At 43.3% G+C, this 25,446-nt stretch overlaps 4 protein-coding genes and 1 long non-coding RNA gene across 6 annotated transcripts; 1 reads left to right on the top strand and 4 right to left on the bottom strand.

Moving 5' to 3' along the window:
* Window positions 1–508: 508 nt before the first annotated feature.
* On the bottom strand, window positions 509–12,301 carry klhl24a (kelch-like family member 24a). Its single transcript, XM_003975604.3, has 8 exons — window positions 12,083–12,301; window positions 10,526–10,627; window positions 9,586–10,430; window positions 8,469–8,653; window positions 6,260–6,378; window positions 3,114–3,302; window positions 2,546–2,734; window positions 509–2,471 (listed from the first exon to the last, which is right to left on the bottom strand). Exons 2-8 carry the CDS (start codon window positions 10,598–10,600, stop codon window positions 2,271–2,273), a joined length of 1,803 nt encoding a protein of 600 aa, XP_003975653.1. The 5' UTR covers window positions 10,601–10,627; window positions 12,083–12,301; the 3' UTR covers window positions 509–2,270.
* Window positions 3,298–4,892, top strand: LOC105418125 (uncharacterized). Its single transcript, XR_965493.2, has 2 exons — window positions 3,298–3,455; window positions 4,121–4,892. It is a non-coding gene; the product is annotated as an uncharacterized lncRNA (long non-coding RNA).
* A 2,045-nt stretch (window positions 12,302–14,346) lies between the features above and the next one.
* On the bottom strand, window positions 14,347–15,306 carry LOC101069324 (probable G-protein coupled receptor 148). Its single transcript, XM_003975603.2, has one exon. The coding sequence runs from the start codon at window positions 15,304–15,306 to the stop codon at window positions 14,347–14,349; it is 960 nt and encodes a 319-aa protein (XP_003975652.1).
* Window positions 15,307–16,229: 923 nt separating this feature from the next.
* Window positions 16,230–18,330, bottom strand: mterf4 (mitochondrial transcription termination factor 4). Its single transcript, XM_011616426.2, has 4 exons — window positions 18,177–18,330; window positions 17,482–17,920; window positions 17,219–17,403; window positions 16,230–16,710 (listed from the first exon to the last, which is right to left on the bottom strand). The coding sequence occupies exons 1-4, from the start codon at window positions 18,201–18,203 to the stop codon at window positions 16,315–16,317; spliced, it is 1,047 nt and encodes a 348-aa protein (XP_011614728.2). The 5' UTR covers window positions 18,204–18,330; the 3' UTR covers window positions 16,230–16,314.
* Window positions 18,270–25,268, bottom strand: pask (PAS domain containing serine/threonine kinase). Of its 2 annotated transcripts, none has more exons than XM_011616424.2 (21): window positions 24,879–25,268; window positions 24,503–24,726; window positions 24,252–24,406; window positions 23,995–24,165; window positions 23,754–23,888; window positions 23,480–23,614; window positions 23,197–23,353; window positions 22,834–23,015; window positions 22,639–22,748; window positions 22,381–22,552; window positions 21,756–21,979; window positions 21,538–21,658; window positions 20,930–21,426; window positions 20,709–20,851; window positions 20,452–20,616; window positions 20,244–20,369; window positions 20,018–20,152; window positions 19,720–19,919; window positions 19,310–19,443; window positions 19,086–19,235; window positions 18,270–19,011 (listed from the first exon to the last, which is right to left on the bottom strand). In XM_011616424.2, the coding sequence occupies exons 9-21, from the start codon at window positions 22,709–22,711 to the stop codon at window positions 18,845–18,847; spliced, it is 2,307 nt and encodes a 768-aa protein (XP_011614726.2). In that variant the 5' UTR covers window positions 22,712–22,748; window positions 22,834–23,015; window positions 23,197–23,353; window positions 23,480–23,614; window positions 23,754–23,888; window positions 23,995–24,165; window positions 24,252–24,406; window positions 24,503–24,726; window positions 24,879–25,268; the 3' UTR covers window positions 18,270–18,844. The 2 variants fall into 2 exon arrangements, with proteins under 2 accessions (XP_011614726.2, XP_011614727.2); XM_011616425.2 differs by having other exon boundaries at window positions 24,252–24,367.
* Window positions 25,269–25,446: the final 178 nt, after the last annotated feature.

Below are 25,446 nucleotides of genomic sequence, written 5' to 3'. Positions count from 1 at the left end.
TCCAGTCCATTCTAGAATGAATTCTTACACACTAATATGTACTTTAAGAGCTTTCCCACTAGCGGAATGGTTGTTAAATCTTAAATTGATAGAAATTAACGTGTCTGTCTTTAAGGACAGGTCATTTGATGAAAGTCACCTCGTGGTTCACCACACTCACACCCCATAATTTCCTTAAGATTGATTCCAGGGTTCGCGGTGGCTTATTTCAGGTGGCAACAGCAGGCCGTGGGACTGGCTTCTGATTACCAGCGATGCTTTCACTCCAGCACCGGTTGCTCAATCGAATGACAGCGGATCTGGAGAGATTTCTGAAACCGAATCAGCTCTAATGAGGAGCAGATGTTAACGGCCTCACCCTAAGTTTGCCCGTTTGCTCCAGCTCCACCGAATCTCATTAAATAATGGATAAACTTGGTTTTTAAAACCATTTGTCATGATACTGAAGGGGGGAAACTGCATTTAGGAGCGGAATGAATTCATCCTATATGGTTATAGACAAGAGGGTAAAGGGAAGAGAAAGGAAAACTTTATTGATGTTTTTGTACAAAAGTCACCCATCAAGTTTTTTATTTTTACATTACAAAAAAGAGCTTTTGAGGTTAAACTTGGGGTTTTAATGTCACGTCACCCAAACAATAATCAAAACGTATAGAAAACGATAAGATTTGCGTCCCCTCCTGTTCTTATCAAGGCACATATTGCAGCATCCTGCATCCGGTTAAAGCCTCGTCCTCATCTGGCATCACGATTAAACCGCCTTCCGCTTCTGACTAATTCACTATGGGATGTAAATCATGTCCCATCAATCTAATCTCACCCAACCCTGTATGTAAAGATCAGCTTTTATTAAAGGCGGAATATCATCCCGCAGCTCACAACGATCACAATGCAGCGTATATAGATGTAAAAAATCAACAAATTATGACAGAATTAATAAAGTTTGTGATGTATAAAAGTTTCTAAATAGATTTTTTTTAAAAATTACAATGTGACAAATCTGAGTAAACACAGTGAAATTCTAGACATTCGCACCCACTCACACATTCTCGCCATCCCTCTTTCCCATCAGCCCTTGTTGTTGCTGCCGGGAGTCACCTCGATGTATAGCGGAGACTTTTCGTGACCCTGAGGAGACCATCTGACCCCTGAACATGGTGTTACTACTGTGGCAGATGTAGGTTAGCGGCCAGCAGGGGGCGCCCTGTCGCACCTCAAAACCCATCAACACTTACTGATACAGTAAAAACAAAGAAAAGAAAAGAATCAAGGTCACACACTTCTACATTGAACAGGATTTTGTCAAAGTGCACAAATGGGGCTCTGGTTTACAGAAAAATACAACAATAATTGCTTAAATACACACTGAAAACACGTTATATTCACAGCAACACCTCTGCTCTATCCACACCGGCTCTATTTATAGGCATTTTGTCGACCTGTACCATCACTCTAATGTCACCAGCACGTATACCCCAAAACTCACTCACACACACCTGACACACACACCGCTTATTCAGAGCCCGCTGTCGTTTTTGTTCCACAAATGCCTCTTCAATCCACCCACAACCCCAGCACACCCTAGCTAACACACTGGAGAGCTACTGCATGTAAAATACAACATTTAAGGATACAAAATATAAGTTAAACACCAAAACAAGTCAGTACTGAGTGTAGGAATAATTATAGTTGAGCCAGAGTTGCGGTCAAAGGAACATCGGAGGTGATAAGGGAGGAAACACACACCCAGGAAGTGGAAACAGACAGAGATTTTTTTTTGGGAGGGGGGGTGAGCAACCAGCGAGGATGACAGCTGGGTTAGCTACAGCCTGTGCTCCTTATCTCTTCCTTTAAATAGTCTGCAGGTTTCCTTTATGGCCACTGATACTGTGGCGGAGCAGCTGACTGACTGTTTATGCCACGTTTGTGAGGTCATTTTTAGCATCAAGGCAACGTTCTTTTTCTTTTAAAACAAAAACGCTCCTTTAGAGATGCGCATGGCTTAGCAATCGTATGTCGACTCGGTTAGATGTTGGTTCTTGGGTTTTCTTCGTTCGTCTAATCAGCCTCATCAAAAAACCCCGCGTTGATTTACGACCACTGAACTGATAATTAGACTCCACGCTGACCTGGACTGAATTGATGTGAGTCAAGGGGAAAGAAGCGAGCGCCGCGCCACCAGCAGAACAGAACTTATATGCGTGTCACCTGCAAATGTAGGATTGTTTCTGTGAGGACAGTGTGTGTGTTTCTCCGGTGTGCGTTTGTGGTCAGAGCCTGTGGTATTTATCGGTGTAGCGGTGGATGGTCACGCAACCGTGGTAGGAGATGGGTCGCGGCATGGCCGCTATGCTCATGATGATGCCCGTCGCTGGGTCGTAGCAAAGGATGGTGTCCGTGGCTTCGCCGCTTTCCCCTCGGCCGCCAAGGATGAAGATCTTCCCGTTGCACACCGACATGCCGCAGCTCTCCTGCGAGACGGAGAGCGAGGATTAAACGGGGCCCCCCGGAGGCTGACGCCGAACAGGCCCTCGAGTTCACTCACCAGTTTGCTGAAGGTGTGGACGACGTGTATCCAGTAATCCTGTGAGGGGTCGTAGCAGAAGAGGGACTTGGTGAGACCGCCGCACACGTAGATCAGATTGTTGAGGGACACGGCTGTGATGCAGCGCTTGGCGATGGGGATGTTGGCCCGTAGCAACCACGTGTCTGTCTCTGGGTCGTAGCACTGAACCTGTGACAGACAGTCAGAGCTCAGTTTATTGGTTTGTCTAGACAGACCACACACACACACCCACACACACACACACACCCTTCTTTGCTGTCTGCCTTCAACCAAGAAAGACCTTTGATGTGAGTGACCCTGTTAGCTGACTACAGATCCAAACTCCCCCAAGGAGGAAAACGCAGCATTATTTTAGCCAACATTGATGATCTTGCCACAAATACCAACCAGAACAACCAAAACGTGCGCAGTCACTTTAAATAAAAGAGGTCTTAGAGTGTCCCTCTGAGGTGTAATTACTGAAAACAGGTTACAGGGGACCGGCCTTGGCTGTCATCAGCGTATGCTTAAATCAATGGTGTGAGCAGGAAACACATCTGGTTCCCACCTTGTCTGAACAGGTGTCGTCATCGGGCCCGCCCCCGATCACAAAGAGCTTTCCAGCGCAGCTGGCCACGGCCGGAGAGCTGACCGCCTGCTTCATGGGAGCCACCTCTGTCCAGCGGTTGGAGAAGGAGTCGTAGCACTCAACACTACTGAGGCGGCTCTGGCCGTCGTATCCGCCCACTGCGTACACCTGAGGGCACAAACACACGTGACGCATTCAGTGGCTGGAAAAGCAAATTGCGGGTTAAAAGTTTCCACTGAAGAAAAGATGTTAATCATCAAACGGATTAGCTGGTGGCCGTGAACCGTCTCAACGTTGGTGTTTAAAGAACCAGCATTTCAGGTGCGAACAATGACGTATTTCTTAAGAAGTAATATTATCTCTGGCCTTGTTTGCTTTTTCCAGGTAACTACTACCGTCAATCCCTGCACGTCGGTGCAACTTTCTGATCTGAAAAACTTCCAGCTACATGATTTATGTGTTCCCCACAGTTATTATTATACTACTAGCATTACTCTGATAAAGTGGCTAATACTGTTATACTACTACAGTTGCTGTTAAGGGAAGAAAACTGAAGAAAAACAATAAAGATAGAAATGAGGAGAGGTTTATCGACAACTTCCTCTCCTCAAAAACAATTTTGTGGATGTGATCACGTGACAAAAATACACAGAGAGTGGAAGAACAGGTTATGAGCCTAACGCTTCATGATAACTGGGTGGCTCTATGTAACACAAAACAGCTTTGGGCCGTTTTCATCAGCCAGAATCGCGGCAAAAACAAGAGAGAGAAAGAAGGAAAAAGATAGAAGAAGTTGGGGCACAACCCGTATTTGCATTCAATAACTGAGCCAACTGTAACCAACCGTCTTTTTTGACCGATTATGGAAACGCCGTTGCTTTTTTTGCATATCGCGTGTTTGCATTTTCAGATGAACGCCTTTAAGAGAATGAGTAATGGGTTAGCACATTAGCCAGAAGGTTTGTTTATTTTCTCCATGATCCCAGGCTTATGCTGGAGATGCTGAGAGAGTTGTAGTATGAAGCCTATCAGGACTGGAACATTCCACATTAGCTTGATAATGGTAGGTTGTTCTCCACATCTACCTGTTGGCAATAGCAACGTCCACGACATGCACGCTAACCCTTTAACGAGTACATTCATTTTACAGCCATGAGCAGCAGTTACACAGTTACAGGAGGACAGAGAGAAGCACAGAAGAGGAGACAAAGAAAGGAAAGAGAATGCCTGGTATGATAGATGGGAACAGCTGTCTCAGCGATCGGCCATAACAGGGAGAGGAAAACAACGGGTGACCTAGTTCTGCCTCTGGAAATAGGAACAGTCGCCACAGAATGTGGGACATTAATGAGTGTAAGATCCAGTTTAAGTAACCTGCTCGGCTTGGATGAGGACATTTGGATTTCTCAACTCAACAGTTCAAAGTGTAATTGTACAAGAACACAACACTCATAAAAACGTGTTTACGTCTCCGGTCAGGTTTGTTTCCTGGTCCGGAACAACGAGGGATGGGAATATAAGTGAGTATAGATGGAAACAAAAATCCCAAGCACAGAGAGGAGAGCGTGGAAACACACACGGACATGTCAGGAAAGAAGGAAACATGAAAGAGGAAGTAAAATTGCAGGTCTCACAGACACAGGAAGGGACACTTCCTTTTCTGCCCCACTGTCGTTTTAAACAGCGACCATATTGCTCCGTTCAGGCCTCACCACACCTTCATCTGTGACTCACTCTGGATTTAATAACTGGCTTCATGTCCTCAGCTTTGGCACCCATCTGATTAGCTCACTGTTGTGGAGAGCGCACGCACATGTGTTTTGTTGCGCTTGTGGCGGGGCAACTAATCGGCCCAAATTTTCCACAAGCTAGCATGGCTTCAAAAAAAAAAGGGTTTGCACAACTTCTTTAGAAGACACGTTCTTCTCCTGAGTCACAACTCAGCCCAGAGCTGCGTGTATACGAGGCCCGCGTACTCTTGAGCAAACACTCCATCAACACTCGGAACAGGTCGCTATATTGGAGGCTTCCATTAGCTGCTGTCTAGCTGGTCTGAATCCAGTTTGCAGATGGTTAAAAACTGTGTAAATGCTCTGCCACTGAGGAAAGACTTGGTTGAGTTTAGTGAGGACCAGAAACACAACTGCTTCATGAGTTCGGAGTAGAGTTATTTCATGGGATGGAGAACATGGAGGGTCTGGAAGAGCGTGTACTGAAGCGGGTACAATAAAAGCAACATTTACACAAGCTTGAGCTAGTTTCAAGCTCATCGCCGAACACTTCAGGCCCGTGTAAGTGAAGAGAGACCTTGTAACAGGACATGGACGAGGGGATTAGAAATCTGAGATGCTCCCACACAACCATTAAACTTCCACTGAACTGAGGCAAGAATTTCCAACTGACTTCATCCCAGAGGCTTTTAATAGCAGCAGAAGAGGATTGATGATTAATGCTGATGTTCTGAGCCAAACTAGAGTCTGTTCTACGTACAGTTAATGCGCATATATAACATCTTTGTCGTGATAATCCTTATTTGGAACAGAGATCAATATCTTTTTCTTTATTGGAACATCCTGTGTGCATAAAGGATGTCGGCATCAGTCTCTGTCAAAGCCTGCAGCAACAAATGGATGCGTCACGCACTAATTTTCCTCCTCGCCAAGAGGTGTTTGCAGCTTTACTGCTACAGCACACTGTCATTAGGACTAGGAACCCAGTCAATCATGGCCAACCTGGCTACTTCGGTTAAAATCCCCTTCAGCACGGAAGCAAGAGAATATATGACAGCAGGGCATATAAAGAGTCAGAAATCACGGCACACGTGCCATAGAGAGCCTGACCCAAAACCATCAGAAAGTAATCTGATTTTCTATATTTATGTGGTGTTTTAGCATCCCTGTAAAACTACTGATGAGTGATGAATCCTGTGCCAAGAAAGTTTACAAAGAAACCTGCAAATATTTTTAAAAAGATGAGCTCGGTCTTTGGAAATCTCCCAAAATGATTATTGACTCCATACATGCTGTTCTCTGATGCGCCACCTACTGGCAGCAATGTGAAGCGCATGATATACATTCATCATCACTTAATTATGAGGACATCCAACCACTCATCTTCCTCCTCACCTTTCCCAGCAAGACGCACATCTTGTGTCTCCAGCGGCCTTTGTTCAAAGAAGCAACTCTGATCCACAAATTGAGCTGGGAGTTGTACATCCACACGTCCCTGCCGTTGATACGGCCCCCTGCAGAAAGGAACAAAACACAGTTTAACTTTAACAAAACAGAAGGAGGCAGAGGAGGACACGTAGACACGTCAGCTTCTCTGGACTTTTGATGTATTTGGTATATATTCCAGCTAGCTTTATCAGCTCACTATGGTATCTAAGTTTGATAACAGAAAACTGTGTTTACTAGAACACAAACAAAACTCTGGCGCTTCAAACGTGCACACGCAGACACAGAAACATGCACTCTTGTCTGCATTGTGACTGTGGAGAATAACCTTCATCTCAACAGGCTGGAGTGTGACCCAGACACATTATAAAACAAGCCCTGACACGTGCTCCTAAACCTCCACCACCCCGACCAAGCGCAATCACACGCCGAGCCGCGCACACACACCTGCACACACACACCTGTCTGTTAACTCTCTACAGACTCAGCCCAGTCCTTTGAAAACACAAAAGGGAGCAAAAATTCTATGAGGAATGATTGATAAAGTCATGAAATGTGAATGGATCAGTGTACACAACCCCCCCCCCCAACCCAAGTTAGGAGGGAGGGAAAAAATAGGTCAAACATATGTCTGCCTGTGGATCCAACAGTGATTACCTGCTGGCTTTTATCCAACAGAAATGTAAACCTGATAGCATGTGTATAGCATCGATAGCAACACAAGATATAAGACAGTAAAACAGGGCTTATAAACATCAACAGTGCCTTCACAATCCCACCAGCAGCCATCCAGCATATTAAAAGCACATATGAATAATACAGCCCATTCATGAAAGGAACCTGGCACATTTTGTTGCGGTTGGTTGACAAGCTAGCAGACAAGAAATGTAGTTTGGGGGAAAAGCTCTAGTTGGTGCCATCCTGCTGCTTCATATAGGAAGGACTACTATTAATTACAGTACTTCCAGAGCTCTGGGAGGGCCCGGTTTCAACTGTGTGGCAGCTATAAGGAAGATGTTTACATTTACAAGCATTTTAATGTTTATGGGACGTGCTGCCTTCTAAGAAGACATTGTTGAACGTTGCTGCTAATAAACAGACAGTTCAGAAAAACTTCCAGGCATGTTCACTGGCGGGAGGAAGTCTGGTGACGAAAGGAAACAGGTTTAGAGTGCGAGTACAACTGGGAACTAAAGTGGAAAATAGAGGAGTAAAGATCATATCTCATTCTGCAAAAGCTGGTGTTGTGAACGCGTGACACGGGGGAAAGGCGGACGGTGGGGGGGGGGGGGGGGGGGGGGGGGGGTCACCGTTCAAAGCAGGAGGTTGATAGCAGACACGTGAGCACTTGGCACACATCCGAGCTGCTTTGCTTGAGAAGTGTTTCCAGGGTCCCTGCTGCTATTTAAAAAATATAACCTCAGGTCTTTGCTTCATTCAGCAGATGCCTGTCTCCAGCGTTGTAACACACCTCATAAATCACCTTTAGGCTCGAGGTTTGACTTGGCGCGCTCTCTCGCTCTCAAGGCACATTTCTGGAAGCAGTTTCAAGGCAAAAAAACTGCTCAACCTTAATATGCTGGATCCAACTGCTGCACTGTATCCTTTGTAGGTTGTAATACAAAACAACATTTGATTTTAGAAACATGATGTAATTCTACATAAATCCCACATGTTGGCCATGTTCCCAAACATGTGGCCATTCTGTGAGTATACATCAGAGCTACAGCGCTGGATGGAACACATGCTTACCACAGCCTCATAGTATGGTCTCAAATCAACAATGCAGACTTGATTTCTAAATAAATTCTATTGAGTTTATGAACCCAACCAAAGAAGGTGATGACCCTGATAATTTGCAGCAATGGGGGAAAATCTAAGCGGGCAGTCAAAGGACTTTAGCAGCGCCGGGGCCGGAGAGTCCATCCAGATGTCGCTCTCATACTTTCCTTAAGCCTAAACTGACACTGTAAAAACAACATGAGCAAACAGCCTTTTCCTGCCAGTCCACTGGGAGATTAGATGGCAGAAAAAACATTGGAGGACGCTCACTGCATCTCTCGTCTGAAATTCTTTTCTGGGCTGCATCTGCACAAGGAATTTATAGCTTAAAAAAAAATCGTAGTTCGAATGCACATCACTGACAAAACGGTCTTACCTGACACCAGAATGTCGTTGCGCAGGGTGCAGACAGCATACTCTGACTTTGTGAACTCTGGTAATTTGGCCAGCGGCTTCCACTCTCCTGTGACCGGATCGTAGCATTCGGTGTAGGGGAGGTTGAAGCCCCCGACTCTCTCGCAACCCCCGACGACCACGATCACCTCAGAGTAACCGGTCGACCTGTGTGAAAGAAAGCAACTCAAGCTGAAGGAACAGAGTTTTGAAATGTTTCTTACAGAGCCGTTTAAATTGACACCAGTTCCCTTGCATAAATATTCCAGCACGTTTTGGGTAATACGGTCAACGGGGGACTTGAAGAGCTGAAGAAACTATGCTGCTTTGAACTTTCCCCCACATGTTTGCATAGAACGTCTCGCTCAGAGAGGAAATTAAGGTCGTTTAGCTGGCTTGCCCACGTCTGTGTGCTGTTAGACATCATGAGTGCGTCTGGGCAAATGATTAATTAGCTTTCAAAGGCTTCTATGGATATATAAAGGAGCGCCGAGCATCTGTTGTGAGCAGGAGTACATTTGGGCCTCGGGGCAAACAAAACTGACAATGCAGGAACTGGTCTGATTGGCCAGTGATTGGAGCAGATCTGCCTGGATACCGACACCGTACACCTGCTCTACACACAACAGCCTGAATATGTGACAAATGTTCACCAGCAATTTAACCCTGATATGGCAAACACACACTCAAACACTCGTGTGGTTTTCTCCTTGAGAAAAGGCTATATAGATGCACAGCTGGTATGATAACAAGACTCAACTCATTTCAAGACTCTTCTTAGCATCATGTTGTTTTTTTCTTTGTTTCCTCTCAAGTCCTACTAGGCTGCGTATGGGCATGCCCGTCTTCCATAATCATTTCCACTTAAATACGGTGTTACAACAGTTAGTGCCACACGTGTCTATTCAGCACAATAATGTTCTCTGTCTCGCAGTCACGCACAGACTGAACAGCGCTGCAGGCTGTAACCATCTGCAGTACAATGTCAGATAAAACATTGATTACCTGGTCAAAAGTCATGTTTTCACACTCTGGCCGTTGAAAAATTACCACAAGAGTTTCCTTTAGCGTGTAGGTCCTAGACGTTCGAGATGAATTACCTGCGTGGACGGGTTCTGGGTGACATCATCTCATTCCCAAGGACGTGGTAACGCCTCGCCTCGTGGAGAAGCTGGTAGCATTCTGGAGCATTCTGAATGAGCTGGTCTCCTTCCACCGTCTGGACAAAGTAGTTGGGATGCAGGAGAGGCAGGCGCACATGGTGCAGCAGGGCCTTCATCATGGGTCTCCTCTGATCCACGTTGCTGTACACCCAACGCATCACCGCCTCAAACACCACCTCTTCCTTTCCGATGGACAGCTCATCACTGCCAATGTACTCCTCCAGTTCTTCTTTGTGCAGGTCGAGGAACTCCTCGTGCTGGGCCACTTCGGAGAAGTTGGCGAGGGTGTATGTGCGGCAGCGACCTGCGAGCTGTTTCAGGGAATGGGCTTCTGCGAAGCGCTGGATGCCCAGGCAGTTGCACGGGTCCAGCTGGTCCTCCAGGAACTTTGCACAGGCGTCACGAAGTATGTTGATCTGGAATAGGCTGGAGGTCTCAAAGAGGAACTGGACGTTCTCTGTGGTGATCTTAGCTCGTCCGGTATAAACGTAGGTGAGGAAGGAGTCCATAGCCTCCGCCAGGATGCCGTTGATTTCAACCAGCATCTCGCGGCTCTCACGGTGATCATTGCAGAACATGGCCCTGAAATAAGAGGAGCAGGCAGAGAGGACGGCGCGGTGGCAGGGGAACTCACGCCCCTGCACGCTGATCACAACATCGGTGAACAGGCGACAATCACGGAACTCGTTGAAGACCTGCAGAATGCCCTCTGAGTGCGAAGAACCGGAGCAGAAGTCCAAGATCTCCTGGCTGGCTAAAGTTTTGGAGTCAACCTCAAACACCTTTAGGGGATAAACCACATATTTTTCAGTTTTTGTTATGGTCATTAATTGTGAGAAAAGCAGATGAACGCTGAAAATGCCCAAAGTGACAATACCTTGCGTTTAATTGCCGGTGAGTCTCTTATCGCAGACTCCTCTCTGTTCAACCTCCGGCCCAAAATCAACACCATGGCTGCAGATCAGAATTTTGTGATGACCTTAGAATGGAGAAGAGACATATATTATTCTACACATAAATGAGACCAAAAACAAATGCCATAACATAGGTAAAATGCTTCTGCTTATTATGAACATCATCAAGAATTAGGACTCTGTGGAACAATTTGTCTATTCTTACTTATTATCTGTCTCACATTTATTTAATTGTCTTTATTTACAATTGCATGTTCAAAGTAAAATCATCAATCAAACGTCTGTTTTTCTTCATCAACCACCCACAGCTAAGCTTCAGGTCCTTTTTTCTGGTGCTGAAAATATTGCCCCAGGAGATTTAGAACGAACCCTTGAGATCTTGTTGTTACAAAAGTACAATAAATAATTGAAATATATAATAGTTCATCATGGTTACTGAATAAATCCCTTTGGACTTAAATTTATTATACCAGTAACTGTGTTCAATTAGTTGCAGTTAGGGGACAGCCATAAATAATTTAGAAACATCCAAGTACAAATTCAGAACAGGCTGTGCTACCAAACAAAGCGTTTACAGAGCAAAGCTACAAAGACACCGATTTTTTGCCTGTGGGCAGTGCTAAGTGTCTTTAGAATAGAAAAGGAAAACTTCCAAGGAATGAAATCTGAGCTCTCTGCAAATCATGACGGCTGGAGAACAGTCGTGCCCTGCAGTGCGATGATCGTGTTAATGGGAAGACTTGGAGAGGTTGGGCAACTTCCAGCTGATGTCAGTCAGGTTTGTTTTGAAAGAAGGTGGGGGGGGGGCAGGGCAGCTGGAGGCCACCATAATCGATGTGTGATCAACAAGTGCAGAGCAACTGCTGCTAACCTAGATCCATATTCTCTGCCTCTGCCAAAGCCGGAGTCATGAGAGTTTTAAAACATAGTTACAAGATGAATAGCACACAGCTGATGCGTAAAATACTCTTGTTTTTTCCACGGTCACAAAAACAATGCTGAAGATCACGTGTTTACACGAAAACAATCCGCACCGACTGACGTCTGAAGGGATTGTTTTTATAGGTTATTATAAGCGCTTCAGGTCCAACGTGTTATTTTTAAGCAGCAGTGTCTACTTAATTATGAATATCAGACAGGTTTTTCCAGAGATGTGACGCGAACAAGTTTGACTTTGTGACAAAGGCTTAATCGTTAAATGACATAGGGAAATACTAAAATTGTAACTTTTTTTGGGAAACCCAACAGGTAAACTGAAATCGATGGTTTGCCCAAAACAGTTTAAGTGCAAGTCATAAAATGTCTCAAATACCTACCGAGACAACAATACTTTATGCCGCAGTTAGCTAAGTAGCTATTCGCGCACTTCGGTTTAACAAAGGCCACTTAGCCCCGTGCTGACCGTTAGCTTCTGATTTATGAATATTTTAGACCATTGTCAAAAAAGGAAATTACAAAATTTTTGCTGATAATAGGCATATTTTATATCTAAAAATTCTAATTAGATGAAAGCCGTTTACCTTATGTAGAGTTTTCCAGGCGAATCTTCCTCTTGAGTTATAAATTAGGTAAAACCTAAGAATTTTTTTTTATATTTATACTGTAAGTCTTATGCGATATATGTCCCCGACAGGCTATGGAAAACAATGTTGGCTGTTACACAAGAGGCACATTTTGATTTTCAGGTGATGACAAAAACAAAGTGATCTCTCTGGATTACAGTAAACAGAAGCCATATATACTTCTACGCAAATAAAAAAAAGAAAATCCCGCCCACTGGACCTCCTCGGTGATTGTTCGTGTGGCATCATGGGTAACGAGTCCAACTGGATATGACGGCCTTCGTTTCTTGTCGTCGAAAACCTACATTTCCCATGTGCCGCTAGTTCTACACGTGGCTGTCCTTTGTTTGCAAACAAACTCAACTTTTAATGGAGGAGCCAAAGCTAACAATGAAGACGACAAAAAGACGATGGAAGAAGCGTCGACCAAGGAACACTAAACAAAGGCCACGCTCACGACACAAACAGAAAAGTCAGCCTCAGCCAAAATCACCAAAGGACACCACTGAAAAAATGTTTATAGTCCTGCTGATCTCTTTATGTATTAAGTGACAAAGTACACAGGAGTGCATGTGACTAGGCAAACAACTCAAAGTGATTAATGCAATCCCACGGTGTTTTCAGGTAGAGATGAGGGCAATAGAGGGGGAAACAAGGGATGTCACAATCCCCCACCGTGTTGCAAAATATTTCTAAGAGCTCCATGCAGAGTTCTTTGAAAAACCGTGTTCCTACTGTGGACAAGTGGGGGTGTTTTGAGTCATGTTAGCAACCCTGGGCAGAATGGTACAATTTGAACATGTTTGTTTATGACTGCATATGTAGTCTTCAACAATACATTGAAAACACCACCTGCAAGAAAACCTTCAACAAGGAGGATGTTAAAAATATATAGAGCTCATGGCAGTTTGTTAACACCTCCAAGCACATGTGATTAAAAAGGGAATGATGTAATGGGATCAACAGAAAAAACAGCACTTCCAAATAATATCATTAAAGCAGTGTAATTGTGGTGCCAGTAAATTTCACAGGCAATAGCAAAAACAATAAATGTGGTTTTGGATTTTATAGAATAGGTATGAAGTATGTGTGAAGCAGTGCAGCAGCTCACGTATCCCCCTGCTGTTCACCGCAGTTACAGACCGCACACGTGTTAAACATATCAAATAGGCCAAGCATGTTTATCTGAATGAGAGGAACTCCTTTCTTTCTGCTTTTAGACAAAAACAGCAAATAGAGTTGGGTATTTCATATTGAAATACAGCTTTAACATAACAATGGCACATTGAACACTTTATTAAAAACCTGCCCACATTTTTAAACAAGTGTATGTGCATGTAAGTATATACATGGTTTTTAAAAAGCCATAAAAACAATGCAGTAAAGGTGACACCAAAAATACAAAAAACAGATTTAATTCTCAAGTTTCATGTGAGTAGATGTGGAAACAAGCCCTCACCACTGGATCAACATCACCTCATCTGGAGCCACACAGCAGTAAAAGAGCCAGCGACTCAATGTAATGCTTTAAATACACATGAGAGCAACAACTGTAGCCATGTTAGAGGCTGTTTAGACAAAGGTGTGTGTGAGAGAGGTGAAGCAAACACCATTAAAACACAGAGAGCAGAACTTGAGCTGTGGCTATAAACCATTAACTCTATGCAAACATATAAACTAAAACAGCCATGAGAAGGGCTCTGAAAAAGGTTTTAATGCTTCTATTCTTATTTTTGTCATGAATGAATCAGCCAGACTGATGCATCAGTCCTATTTCTGAACCGATAGAGTGTAATTCAACACTGGTGTCTGAGGCACTTGTCATCAAGCCAATATAAACTCTCTTTATAAAGCAAACTGTCAAAAATACAAATATGGAGCTGTTGCTTATTATTATATGGCCAATAAATGGTACACAGACTTAAATATCATTAGGAATTAGACCTTAAATGTAAACTTTCTTCATAATTGATCAGAGAATAAAATCCCAGTTTAAAACAGGATATCAGTGAAGTGTGAACAAAATGTGTACAATACTAACATCAAATTGAATAGAAGAGAACAGCCATACACAGTAGCGCCATGGTCATCGATCAGGAATAAAAATACATATTTAGGTAATTTTAAGGGGAAAACTTATGGCAACTTTTGAAAAACACATTTACATATTCTACATCTCTTTAATCATATGAGATATAAATATATACATATATATGGAGTGTTTATGAGACTGTAGCCTGGTTGAGTCTCCAGTGCTGAGGCAGCAGCTGCATCAGAGTGTCAGAGATCTCTCGGTATCTGAGCCCGTACAGGTACGGTGCGAACGCCCTGGGCAGCAGCATGAAAACACACATGTTGACTGTGCTGACCCACACACGAACGTCCTGACTTATGTCTGCCCTGTGGAACAGGAAAAGCTCCAGGGTGAAAACAAAGCCAGGGGCGAAGTAGAGCAGGAGCAGAAGCCCGTGAGCTAGCAAGGTGACCCGGGCCCTGGAGAAGCGGTTCTCCCAGATGCCCTGGGTCCTCGTCACCATGTACAGACGAATGTAGCAGTAAAAGATGAGGCCGGTGCAGATGAGGGCACCCACGAAGAAGAAGATGTGGATCCCCACCATGTGGTTGAGCTGAATGAAGCCAAGGGAGATGAGGACCAAACACACCGCCATGTTGTCATGAGACGGGCCCCTCTCGAGCTCCATCAGGACCACAAGGGTGAAGGGGTACACCGCTGCCAGGAACCACACCCCGAACAATATGCGGTGGGTCCGAGCAGGTGGGAGGATGTCGTGATAATGTAGGGGCCAGCGGACTGCCGCGTAGGTGTCCACGACCATGAGGGTGACGGTGAGGATGGCACAGCAGTAAGAGGTGACAGTGAGAGCCGTGACCAACTCACACAGCAGCCACGAGATCTGAGCGGTGACAGTGTTGCAGATGAGGGTGACCAGGTTCAGGATGAGGAAGAGCATGTCTGCAGCCAGGGTGTTGGCCACCAGCAGGTAGCGCGTCTCCTGACGCAACGCGCGGGTCAGGAAAATGCATATGAGGAGAACAGGGTTGGCCACCAGTGTGGCCAGAGTGACCACCGTTGACGGGATGAAGAAATATTCCAGGTGCCACCGGCGAAGGCTCTCCACCCAATCCTGCGTGAGGTTTCCAATTAATACTGACGAAGTCATGCTAACAGATGGATCCATTTGTTGGAACAAATTGTGATCAGTTTCCTCCAGCAGCGTTCTGTGAACAATACACAATATTAAGATCGAAATTTAACCAAAGCAACATGATCAACGATGAAAGAGGATCAAAATATTTTGAATATATTTCTTTTTTATATGGCTGCAGTAAATAAAAGGGAGTCTGCAGCTGGACTGTTACAGATAATGTTGATAATGAAGAAGCCGGAAGACCCGCCAAGTTCTTCTTGCACTAGTTTGTAATTCAGTGGTGGATTTTAAATACAACAAATGTAAATTTAATTAGAATTATGATACATAAAAAATATAGATTTTATGTGCATAACACCAGTTCCAAATCAATGCAGAATTTATGGATATTCTTTTGATTAGTCAACAACAAAAAGGACAAATGTAGGTTAAACACCTGAGGCAGACAAAAGACAAAATCGTTTTCTTCGATTTTAAGTTATTGACAAAAGACAATTTTCCTACCTGCTTGTCAGAAAAGAAAATCCACTCTGAGCTGCAAATCCATCAGGCTTCTATAAATCAATGGCTTCAACTCCACTCTCTCGGCGGCTTATCTGATGTACTTTGTTGACTCTTACCAATAATAAATGGATGAAGAACGCTGAAGCCACTGAGCCGTCACACGGTAACAGGATGGACAATTGCAATCTGTTTTCAACAGAAGATGGTCGCCATTAAATGGCTTTTCTGAAAAAAGTGTCCCCCCCCCTCACCTAGTCCAAAATTCACATGCATATCGTCGACTTCCTTCAGGCAGACCTGATGCTGATGTCACCACAAACGCCTGTGATGTAACCGTGAACAAAAATGGAAAAGTAAACTTTACACATGAAGGCTCTCCAGCCACTTTCCATCATTTCCGCGGCTCAAAATTAGAACAAAACAAGTTGACATTTTCCTTGAAACAATTGCATATTTTATTAATCATTGTCAAATATTTAAGTGATTTTCACTGATACAATTCCTCTATTTTAAGCATTATCTTCTCTTTTTCCTCTTCCTGTATCCATCTCTCCCACCAGTCTCCTCCTCCTGCTCTTCATCGTCACCCTCCTCCTCCTCATCACCGCTATCAGCTCCAAAGCTGCCCAGCTGCTGCTCCTGTTGCTGCCATTCTCTTTCCACAAGTCTTTTAAACACATCGTATTCCTCCGCTGAGGCCTTGGCCACTTTGAGGAAGGTGTCCTCGTCACAGTTGAGGACACTGTCCAGTTTGGGGTTGATGATCATCGTTTGTCCATTCTTGTCTGGGGTTTCATACAGACCTCTGCGCTCCAGGAAGCAGTGCCTATTACGCACCTCATCCAAAGTCAAGCGGAACAACTTGGACTTCACCATTTCCGCCTGTTTCACACCCATTCGGAAGTATACATACTGTAGCAGAACAAGTAGACAGAGGACAAATACCAAGTTACCAAAATGCATTTATAACACACTTTTATAAAATCAGTTAGTAAACAGCTGCAATTGGCTACTTCTAAGTCAGAAATAGTGATATGTAATTTAAAATTTTAACTTAATTGGAACACATTTTAATCACTAGCACAAGAGTTCTGTACACAAATAAACAAAAAATTGACAACATTTAAAATAACAACTGTTGATGTAGAACTCTCAAGTCTGTTTAATTCTACATGCTGTGAAAATTTATATAGATGGGAGCTTTTACACCAAGGACCTAAAGAAGACAATAAATCTTCACTCCATTCAAATTTGTTTTAATGTATGAATTGTAAGAACCTACACATATAGCAATAAATTAACAATTTCTACAGTTTGTTTATTGTATCAAAACCATACAATGGACACCTAAAGGCCTACAAATCTAATATAAATGCTTGCATTTTTGGGTGTCTAATTAATGTCGGTTTTACACACTGACCTGAAACTTATACTCCAGGTGATCTATGTTTTCCATCACTATAGCCGGACTGTCCCGTAGGATGCCTGTGACCTGCTGCATGGTGAACAGACACTTCTCATGCAGGAACGCAACTCTGTTTCTAATTTTCTTTGCAGGTACAGTCAAGATTTGAGGGTAATGGACCACCACTCTCTGAAGACTGCCTGAAAGACACGTTTGACACCACTGGAGTCCCGACATCTTTTCCACAGTACTCTGATCAATGGAAATCTTAATCTCACCTTCCACGAAACCAAGTTTCCGCAGGTTGTTGATGCGCTGCTGAAGTTGAGCTTCCCTGACAGTGTAAAGTTCAGGACATTTTTCAAACACCTTTAACATGCTGGCAGCATTGAGGCCCAAAACAAAAAGAGCTGTAATAGTTGATAAAGCATGTTTGCCAGTACTTCCTCTAAACTGGGAGAAGACAGCACAGACATGCTCTGCCTGGGTCTCTGTAAATCCCATCTGCTCCAAAGAATGCAAAGACAGGTCTAGGTCTGACTCTGACTGAATGGATAAAAGATCGAGACCCTGGTTATTGTGGGCTGGCTGCAAAGGTTCATGACTGGTGGGGTGGCAGAGCAACCTGCACCCTATACACACGGTAGGTAGGTGACGTCTCCACAGCTGAGATGAGATGAATGCTGCAGTGGCATTTCTAGTACTCCAACGGAGAAGCTGAAAAATGCGAATTTAACAAATTGTCACTGCAAAATAGTATCGTAAAAGATAAACAAAACCCATATCTATTACCGAAACTGCAGACAATAATAAGCAGTATTAGCATAAAATTAGCAAACGTAGAGGTTACAGGAAAAACCTTAGCCTAGACTTCACTCGATTATACAATGCATGTCATTACATACTCCGGTAATACATTTTACGTTTTATTAAATAACAAATGTAAAACATTTTGTTAAAAACGTTTACTCACTTGACACGCAACAGCTACAGTACTCATACTTGTCCGTCCTACTAAAAATCCCGCCGATTCGCTTAAGAAGACAAACGTTCCGTTTTACGCCGATTGTCTTAAATGGTTTATTATGAAAAGTACCGACAGAACTCAATCAATTATTGCATTTGACTTCCGGGTCCAAAAGTAGAATATTATTGATATGTGGCTACAGATAAAACGGGGAAAAAAGTCAATGTCAATCAGTCCGGATCCAAATTAAATCCAAACAGCTCCTATTGTTTAGTCATTTAAAAACGTACAAGAAAAGCTAAAATATTTATTGATGTATAAGAATAAATAAAATATTGTAAATATACTTACATTCTTATTAAAACCTTTAAGGATAAAAATCATAGACATAAAAAACACAAATATAAACATCTCCCCCTTCACTGAAGTTGAACTGGGTAACAACTCAAGGTTAGTGTCACAACTTTTCAAAATAACCAACTGGTAAGTAGCTATTCTAAACATATATATATGTTAATATATTAAAATGATATAATAAACTGTAACTTTATAAGGAAAACAAGTGCCAGCCTAACAGCTGTCTGCCAGCACATTTCCATTTCCTTGTGCTTCAATTTATGTCCTCTTTGCACAGCTACACAGCTAAATGTTGGGTTGGTTCGCTTCAGCTTCCATCATGAATCCTCCTGGAGATACTTCTGAAGTTCCGATTCCAGGGCTACCATTGACAGCCTGTCATCCTCATTGTCTTCTTCATCCTCAGTGGGGATCTCATCATGTTGTACAGGAAACAAACCTTTGATATGTGGCTGAGGACTAGATTGCTGTAACTGTGGTGAGCCTGGCAAAAGAACACAGAACATTGACTCAGCGAGACCAACCGTTAAAAAAAGACTGACTGGTTAGTTAACTTACAGTAGCTCTGTGCTGAACAGATCACCTCCGACCAGCTGTACTCTGCCAGGGAAATGTGTTGACTGACCCAAGACTGCAGCAGTAGCTCATCGAGAGTCATTCTGAGCCTGGGATCAAGCTGCAGCAGCCCACATAACATGCCTTTCAGCTCTAGGACCATGCAAAGAGAAATCTTAGAACCTGTTCAAAGACCTGTTTTAAACAAACCAGTGAAAAATATATACCAAGAGAGAGGGGAAATGGGATCCTAAGTTTGGCGTTCAGGATCTCTTCTACACCACAGAAAGGGTTCTCACTGAAGAGCAGAGTGTAGAGCAACACACCAAGAGACCACATCTCCAGCTCTGGACCCTCATATCTACCACAAACAACGAGACCGAGGACAAGACTCAATTCAAGACTCTTGAATCTTGAATTGAAGAGAATTAAGCAAGTTGTATTTAGGAAAACAAAATATTCCCTTGTCTGTTCATGGCTTTGCTGTTGTTGTTTAACTGTGCATTGCAAATACAGGAGTTACTTCAGTCATCTAGAACCAATGATCACTTATTCTCAAATTTAGACAGGCTCATCCTCAAAATGCAAAGCAGAAACCATGAAATGTTTAATCTTGACATAAACTGTAGGTACATACGGATTTCCTTGGAGCACCTCTGGGGAGCAGTACTCCAGCGTACCACAGAAATTGTAAAAGAGCTTCTTAGGCCCCATCATGGCGGCAGAGCCAAAGTCAATGAGTCGGATGTGGAAACATTTATCGATGATGATGTTTTCATCCTTAATGTCTCTGTGAAGGATGTTCTTTGTTCTCAGATAGAAAACTGCAGCCACCAGCTGTGGAGAGATGAACGCCCTCATTTCAACACAAACGTTTCATTGAGACATTCTTTTGTTGCTTGTTTTCTCTTTGGAACACTACACTGGAGGCGTACTTGTCTAAAGATATAGCTAGCCAGAGGTTCATCCAGGCTGGGGTGCATGTCGATGAATTCAAAAAGGTCCAAGCCCTCTCCATGTTTCTCCATCACCATCTGGAAGTAGCTTCCATTCTCAAACACCTCCAGCACCTGGAACAAAAAAGAAGCACACACAGCCAGTTAGCTTTTTTAAAAATGACATATTTGCTACTTCAAGAATTGTTCTTGACAAAACCATCACCTTGACAATGTTGTGGTGTTGAACTCGTGTCAAAATGGCAATCTCCTGGCTAACTCTTCCTAGAACTGGATCATCCACCCAGCAGTCACTGACTATTCGGGCCTTGTTAATGAATTTAACTATCACCTGTAAATTCCCAACATAAAAAAAGATAAATATCTTATGAATGGAAACTGCTGTATACATATTGATATAGAAATCTTCTTACATCTTGTCCATCACTGCATCTTACTGCCTTCCAGACAAAACCAAAAGCTCCTTTACCCACAGCTTTAACAGGCTGGTACTCTTCTCTAAATTGGCCATCACAGGCTCGGGTCTGCTCCAGGTCCATGGTGGAGCGCAGTTGCTCGCCATGACTGGCATCAAAAATCTGTAGCAGAGAGGGAAAAAATGCCCTAGAACCATTTATGCATTCTGAAGATGCATTACGGGTTCACAAGGTACCACAAGTCTCTCACTGACCTCCCCTTGACTGGCTCCTGATTGGTTGTACAGTGAATCATGCGTTTGGAACAGTGTTCCCTGCTGGCCACAAGTACTCATCCAGACACAGAACATGGAGCTTCCATCAGGGAGGACAGCCCTACATGTGTCCCACTGCAAGTCTGGAAAGAACAAATTTGGCTTTTTTTTAATGAACCAAATGCACAGATTAGTTTAAGCTATGAAAGTGTGGCACTAACCAACTTTTGTGCCATCTCTGTGGTATCCACTTCCTTTGAATGTTCCCTCCAGTATCTGTGGTATGTCTAGGGCATTCTGTTTCTTAGGGGTAGATGTAGCAGGAATGGCGGCCCACTGACCCTGCTGGTCTTCATCTTTCTTTACCTGTTCTCCATTTGAACTTTCTATAGCTTCTACAGCAATGCTTACGTCGTCAGCAGCTTCTGCTTGCTGGCCAGATCCTACCGCACATGGGGCGGGTGTACGCAGGAGCTCGGCTGTATCACAGGATATCATGATGCGTTGGTTGTTGTTGTCGTGCATGCCACTGCTGAGAATTTCTATGCTGCTATTCAGATCTAGATCAGCCATGGCGCGGGTAACCAGTTCACCATTGCTGTTGAGGTCTAGGTAACAGCTAGCCGAGTCCACAATATGTGCCGACTGAGACATCTCAATCCGGCCTGGATCTGAACCACCGTGGCCAGGGAACCTCTCACAGAAGCCCGAGGACGACCTGAGGAAGTGATGGTCAAGAATCACCCCTTGTAAAGCTAAACTGACACTTTTCTCTGATAAACACATCCTAAAGTAGTATGCAATTGTCTGCAATATCTTAATACTTCACCTGCTCCCTAGAGAGATGACCTCAAAGCTTGACCCCTGTAGGACAGAGGAGCCTGAGGGGTGGTCTGTGATTACACCAGCGGAGGCACTGCCCTCACAGTTATTTAGAGATGACCGAGTGTCTATGGAAAAGAAAAAAAGAAGGAAGACCTTGTTCACTCACTCACTCCAAAGAAATCTTTTTATCTTGTTATAGACAAACACTGTTTCACTACGTACTTGGAATGACATTGATGAGAGGTTGATCACTTCTAGCAGCCTTACATCCAAGCTGATGCTTGTGTTCTGGGGGCGATGTTACAGTGCAGAAGGTGTTTTCTCCTGGTGCTTCCACCCAGGCAAACGTTTTGAGGAGTGCCTGTGTGTTTTCGGTGCTGCTTACGTCACTACTGCAAAGAGCAACCTGGCCTGCTTCCTTCATCAGCTCTGCAGTGTCATTGGGTCTGCAGAAAGAGGATCTGGATTAAACAATTGCAACTCCAGCAATCACTGTTCAAACTGTACAAGACAGTAGGTTTTCTTTTGAAATGATCGATCTTTCATGAATGTGCAGTGGCGATACTTGACCAACAGGTGGCCTACTTGACCATCATAATATGCCGCTTGTGCAAATAAGAAGTTTCTTATTCAAATTAAAATCAGGGTAATATCATTTTGTTGTGTTACCAAAGCTTGAACAAGTGATGAAACCATTATACAATGCCATTATACAACATTTAAAAATATCTTCATCCCAAATTAAAGGTGCAAGTGAAGTGTTTAAATTTTTGATCATAGTGTAATAATTTTTTATTTTTTTTTAAATATTTGCCATCAATAAAAAAGTACAGGGAATGAAACTTACATAACCACACGTGTGGAAGTGACAGATGGAGGAGAAAGGGTAGACAATGCACTGCCTTGTTTCTCTAGTCTAGTACTAGTTCCAGTGAAAATCCTGCCTCTCCCTGAGGAGCTCCTCTTGAGAACAGCATGATGCACTGTGGCCATATCACCAGCAACCAGCGAGGAGGGCTCTATAATTAAGAGGACATTCGAGATTTAAAAATCAACCAAAAGTGGCCAAATAAGAATTTTAAAAAGTAAAATATAAAGCACTTACCAGATTTTTTGGATATTCCGGATACAGCTTGAGAGTCAGTGAATGACATGGCCTTTTTGGCTGAATCAGTCATGCATTCATAGAAGCCAGGGCATCAGAAAAGTGACACTCTGTCAACAAATTAGCAGTGAAAAAAGTGAGCGTTGACCTGATTATTATCACAGACAGTTTGTTCTGCGGGCTGTGTTGGCCAACCTTTTGCAGCAGCTCATCCTTGTTGTAGCCAAACATACTGAGGGCATGCAGGTCGTGGATGCTGCAGATGGAGCCATTGGGATGGAGCAGGAGCAGACCACTCAGAGGAACAAATGCCCAAACTCTTCCTGAATACTCCAATAAAGGGCCAGAGGAGGGAACATTGTTGTCTTCTTTTACTTCTATGAAAGTGAGACCACAGAATAATAATTTCTTTAATATCTAATTAGAAAATTAGGAAGGACAATGCTGTCAGGCACTTAAGAGCTGTGGCAGGATTAGATTAAGAATAACTGTTGATAAATTTCATACCTCTAATCTAATCTGTCCTGATCATTTTTAAAGAAGGATTACACAGTTTACCAGAGGTTGCCTCTTTGTCAAGTTGTTGCTCAAGTGGTTCAGGTTTAGAATCCTCATGTTGGAATTTCCCACAAACTACTGCACCCTGAAGTTTGATACACAGTGGAACGGATGCTCCGCTTCTGTTTTTACCACACACCTTCTGAAGCCTTAGCAGCTAAAAAAAGGGACAAAATTTAGCTCTGCACAATATTCCTTATTCTGCTGCATCATGAAAATAACTTGGTGAACACAAACTTGAGGCAGTGGATTTTGTTATATCATTAAGTGACAGTTGTCTTACTTTGGGAAGAGCGTGATTATGAAATGAGATTTTCAAAGATGGCATCAGCTCCTTGATAAACCGTCCTTTTAAGTCAGCGGGATGGTGGTATCCAAGGAGATGTGCAAACACCAAGTCGCAGGTAAGGATACTGCCCTAGAAGTTAAAAAGTTTAGCAAAGAATTATCAAAGTCCGTGTCAATGTTAATGTAATGAAAAGCAGTATTTACAGGAAGATAATGTCTTAAAAACTGTTGCAACAAACAAAAAGAAAGTTTGTTACAGTTTGACCCACATCTTGAGAAAATGTCAAACAAGCTGGTACTCTTTCCACGCTTTCTATCAAGAGAATCCAGTGATCTTGATCGTGTGGCTGTCTGTATGTACACACAGAGACTGGTACCTCTCCAGATGATGTCACAACATCTACCTGCAAGCAAAATTTCAAAAGGATACGAACAAAAAATGAAACACACTTGGTGGAAGAGTAGCAAAAGAAAAAGTCCCAAATACTGTGTTTAAAGCACATTTCTTACCACTTTTCCAGTCACAGCTGTGACGGATCCATCTTCAAGAGGAAAAATTTCCTCCAGGGCTTCTTCTAGGACCTGACATGTTTTCTTAAAAAGACAGGACAGTTTCGTTCCAATCAGTCCATTTGGGGTGCAGTCAAACAGCTTCTGGGCTTGCTCGTTCGCTGAAGCAATCTGGGAGAGAATATGCATGCGTTAAAAGCAATACACAAGCTGAACAGAGCTGTAATAGGTTTGATGCACTTGCATATATGCTGTACCTCTCTGGTTTTGTGGTTGACAGTGAGAATGGCTTTGTTTGGGTTCAGGGCAGCTGGAGGCAGTGACAGACTAAAATCTCCAGAAAACAGCTGGCTGAACAGGCTTTCCTCCATCTCTGATGCAGTAGACAGACGAGGCAGGCAATCAGCAGATACTTAAAAGTGAGGATGCTTTGAAATTAGTGTATATTCGATGAGTAATACTGTCTGATATGCTCACATTCAAAGGCAAATCGTCTGTCAGAACTTACCTTTTGATGAACAAGGATAATAACGACGTTGCAGGGCCAAAAGGTTTTTCTTGTACAAAGGTTTCTGAGTACATGGGTACGATTTGTTCAGGTCGAAATCATTTTCCGTGAGGTCTTTAGAGAGGTCGGGTACGACACAAATTGTGTCCCCTCTGTTGCCATGGCCTCCAAAATAAAATTCAGATGATAACGACATAGCTGTTGTTGGTCCGCCAGAGACTGACCTGTGATCGAGACGATTTATTCAGAGTAATACAATAGCAACAATGTACACTGACATGGTTTGGCGGTGCCAGAAACAGATTTGTTATTGAAAATCTGGGGTAATAAATAGCAAATAGCAAGCAACATATTTGACTTGCGAATACAAACGTACGTTATAGCGTCGAGCGAGGCTGTGACAAGTGTGTCCTAGCTTAAGTCCCGATGATTGCGCAGGAGTTTGAGTTGTTTCTGGCTAGTTGACAAGGCAACCTTCCCTCCCCTGCACAATAGCGCTAACTAGCCACTTGCTAACGTTATTGCAACAAACAATATGCTGCCGCGCTCTGTTTCACCCGGTGCATTATTAAACCACTTTATCACAAGGTAACTTTACAGCTACTTTTTATTTTCCTCTGACGCTGTGTCAATACGTTAGCTAGGTAAACAGAGACATTATAAACTACTTAATCACTTAAACAACAGCAGTTTTTATAAATCGCGGGCTCCCAGTAGCGCAACACATTCAGGAAGTGCACATGAGCCAATCAAATACCACAGCGATGAGTCTAAGGAGCTGATTGGCTAGATTACAGGAAATGCATGCACATCTTTATATCCATGAGCACAGACCAAACAGTGGTGCTCAGGCGTCCGCAAGAAATAAGACGGGCATTTAATTGGACATTAGCTTGATAATATTATCCACCCGTTGCTTTATTATAAAACTGGAAGACACAGAC

Source organism: Takifugu rubripes, chromosome 22 (assembly GCF_901000725.2).
Source record: "Takifugu rubripes chromosome 22, fTakRub1.2, whole genome shotgun sequence".
NCBI classification, from domain to species: Eukaryota; Metazoa; Chordata; class Actinopteri; order Tetraodontiformes; family Tetraodontidae; genus Takifugu; species Takifugu rubripes.
The sequence above is the reverse complement of the archived record's forward strand: the minus strand, read 5'-3'. Positions and strand labels throughout refer to the sequence as shown.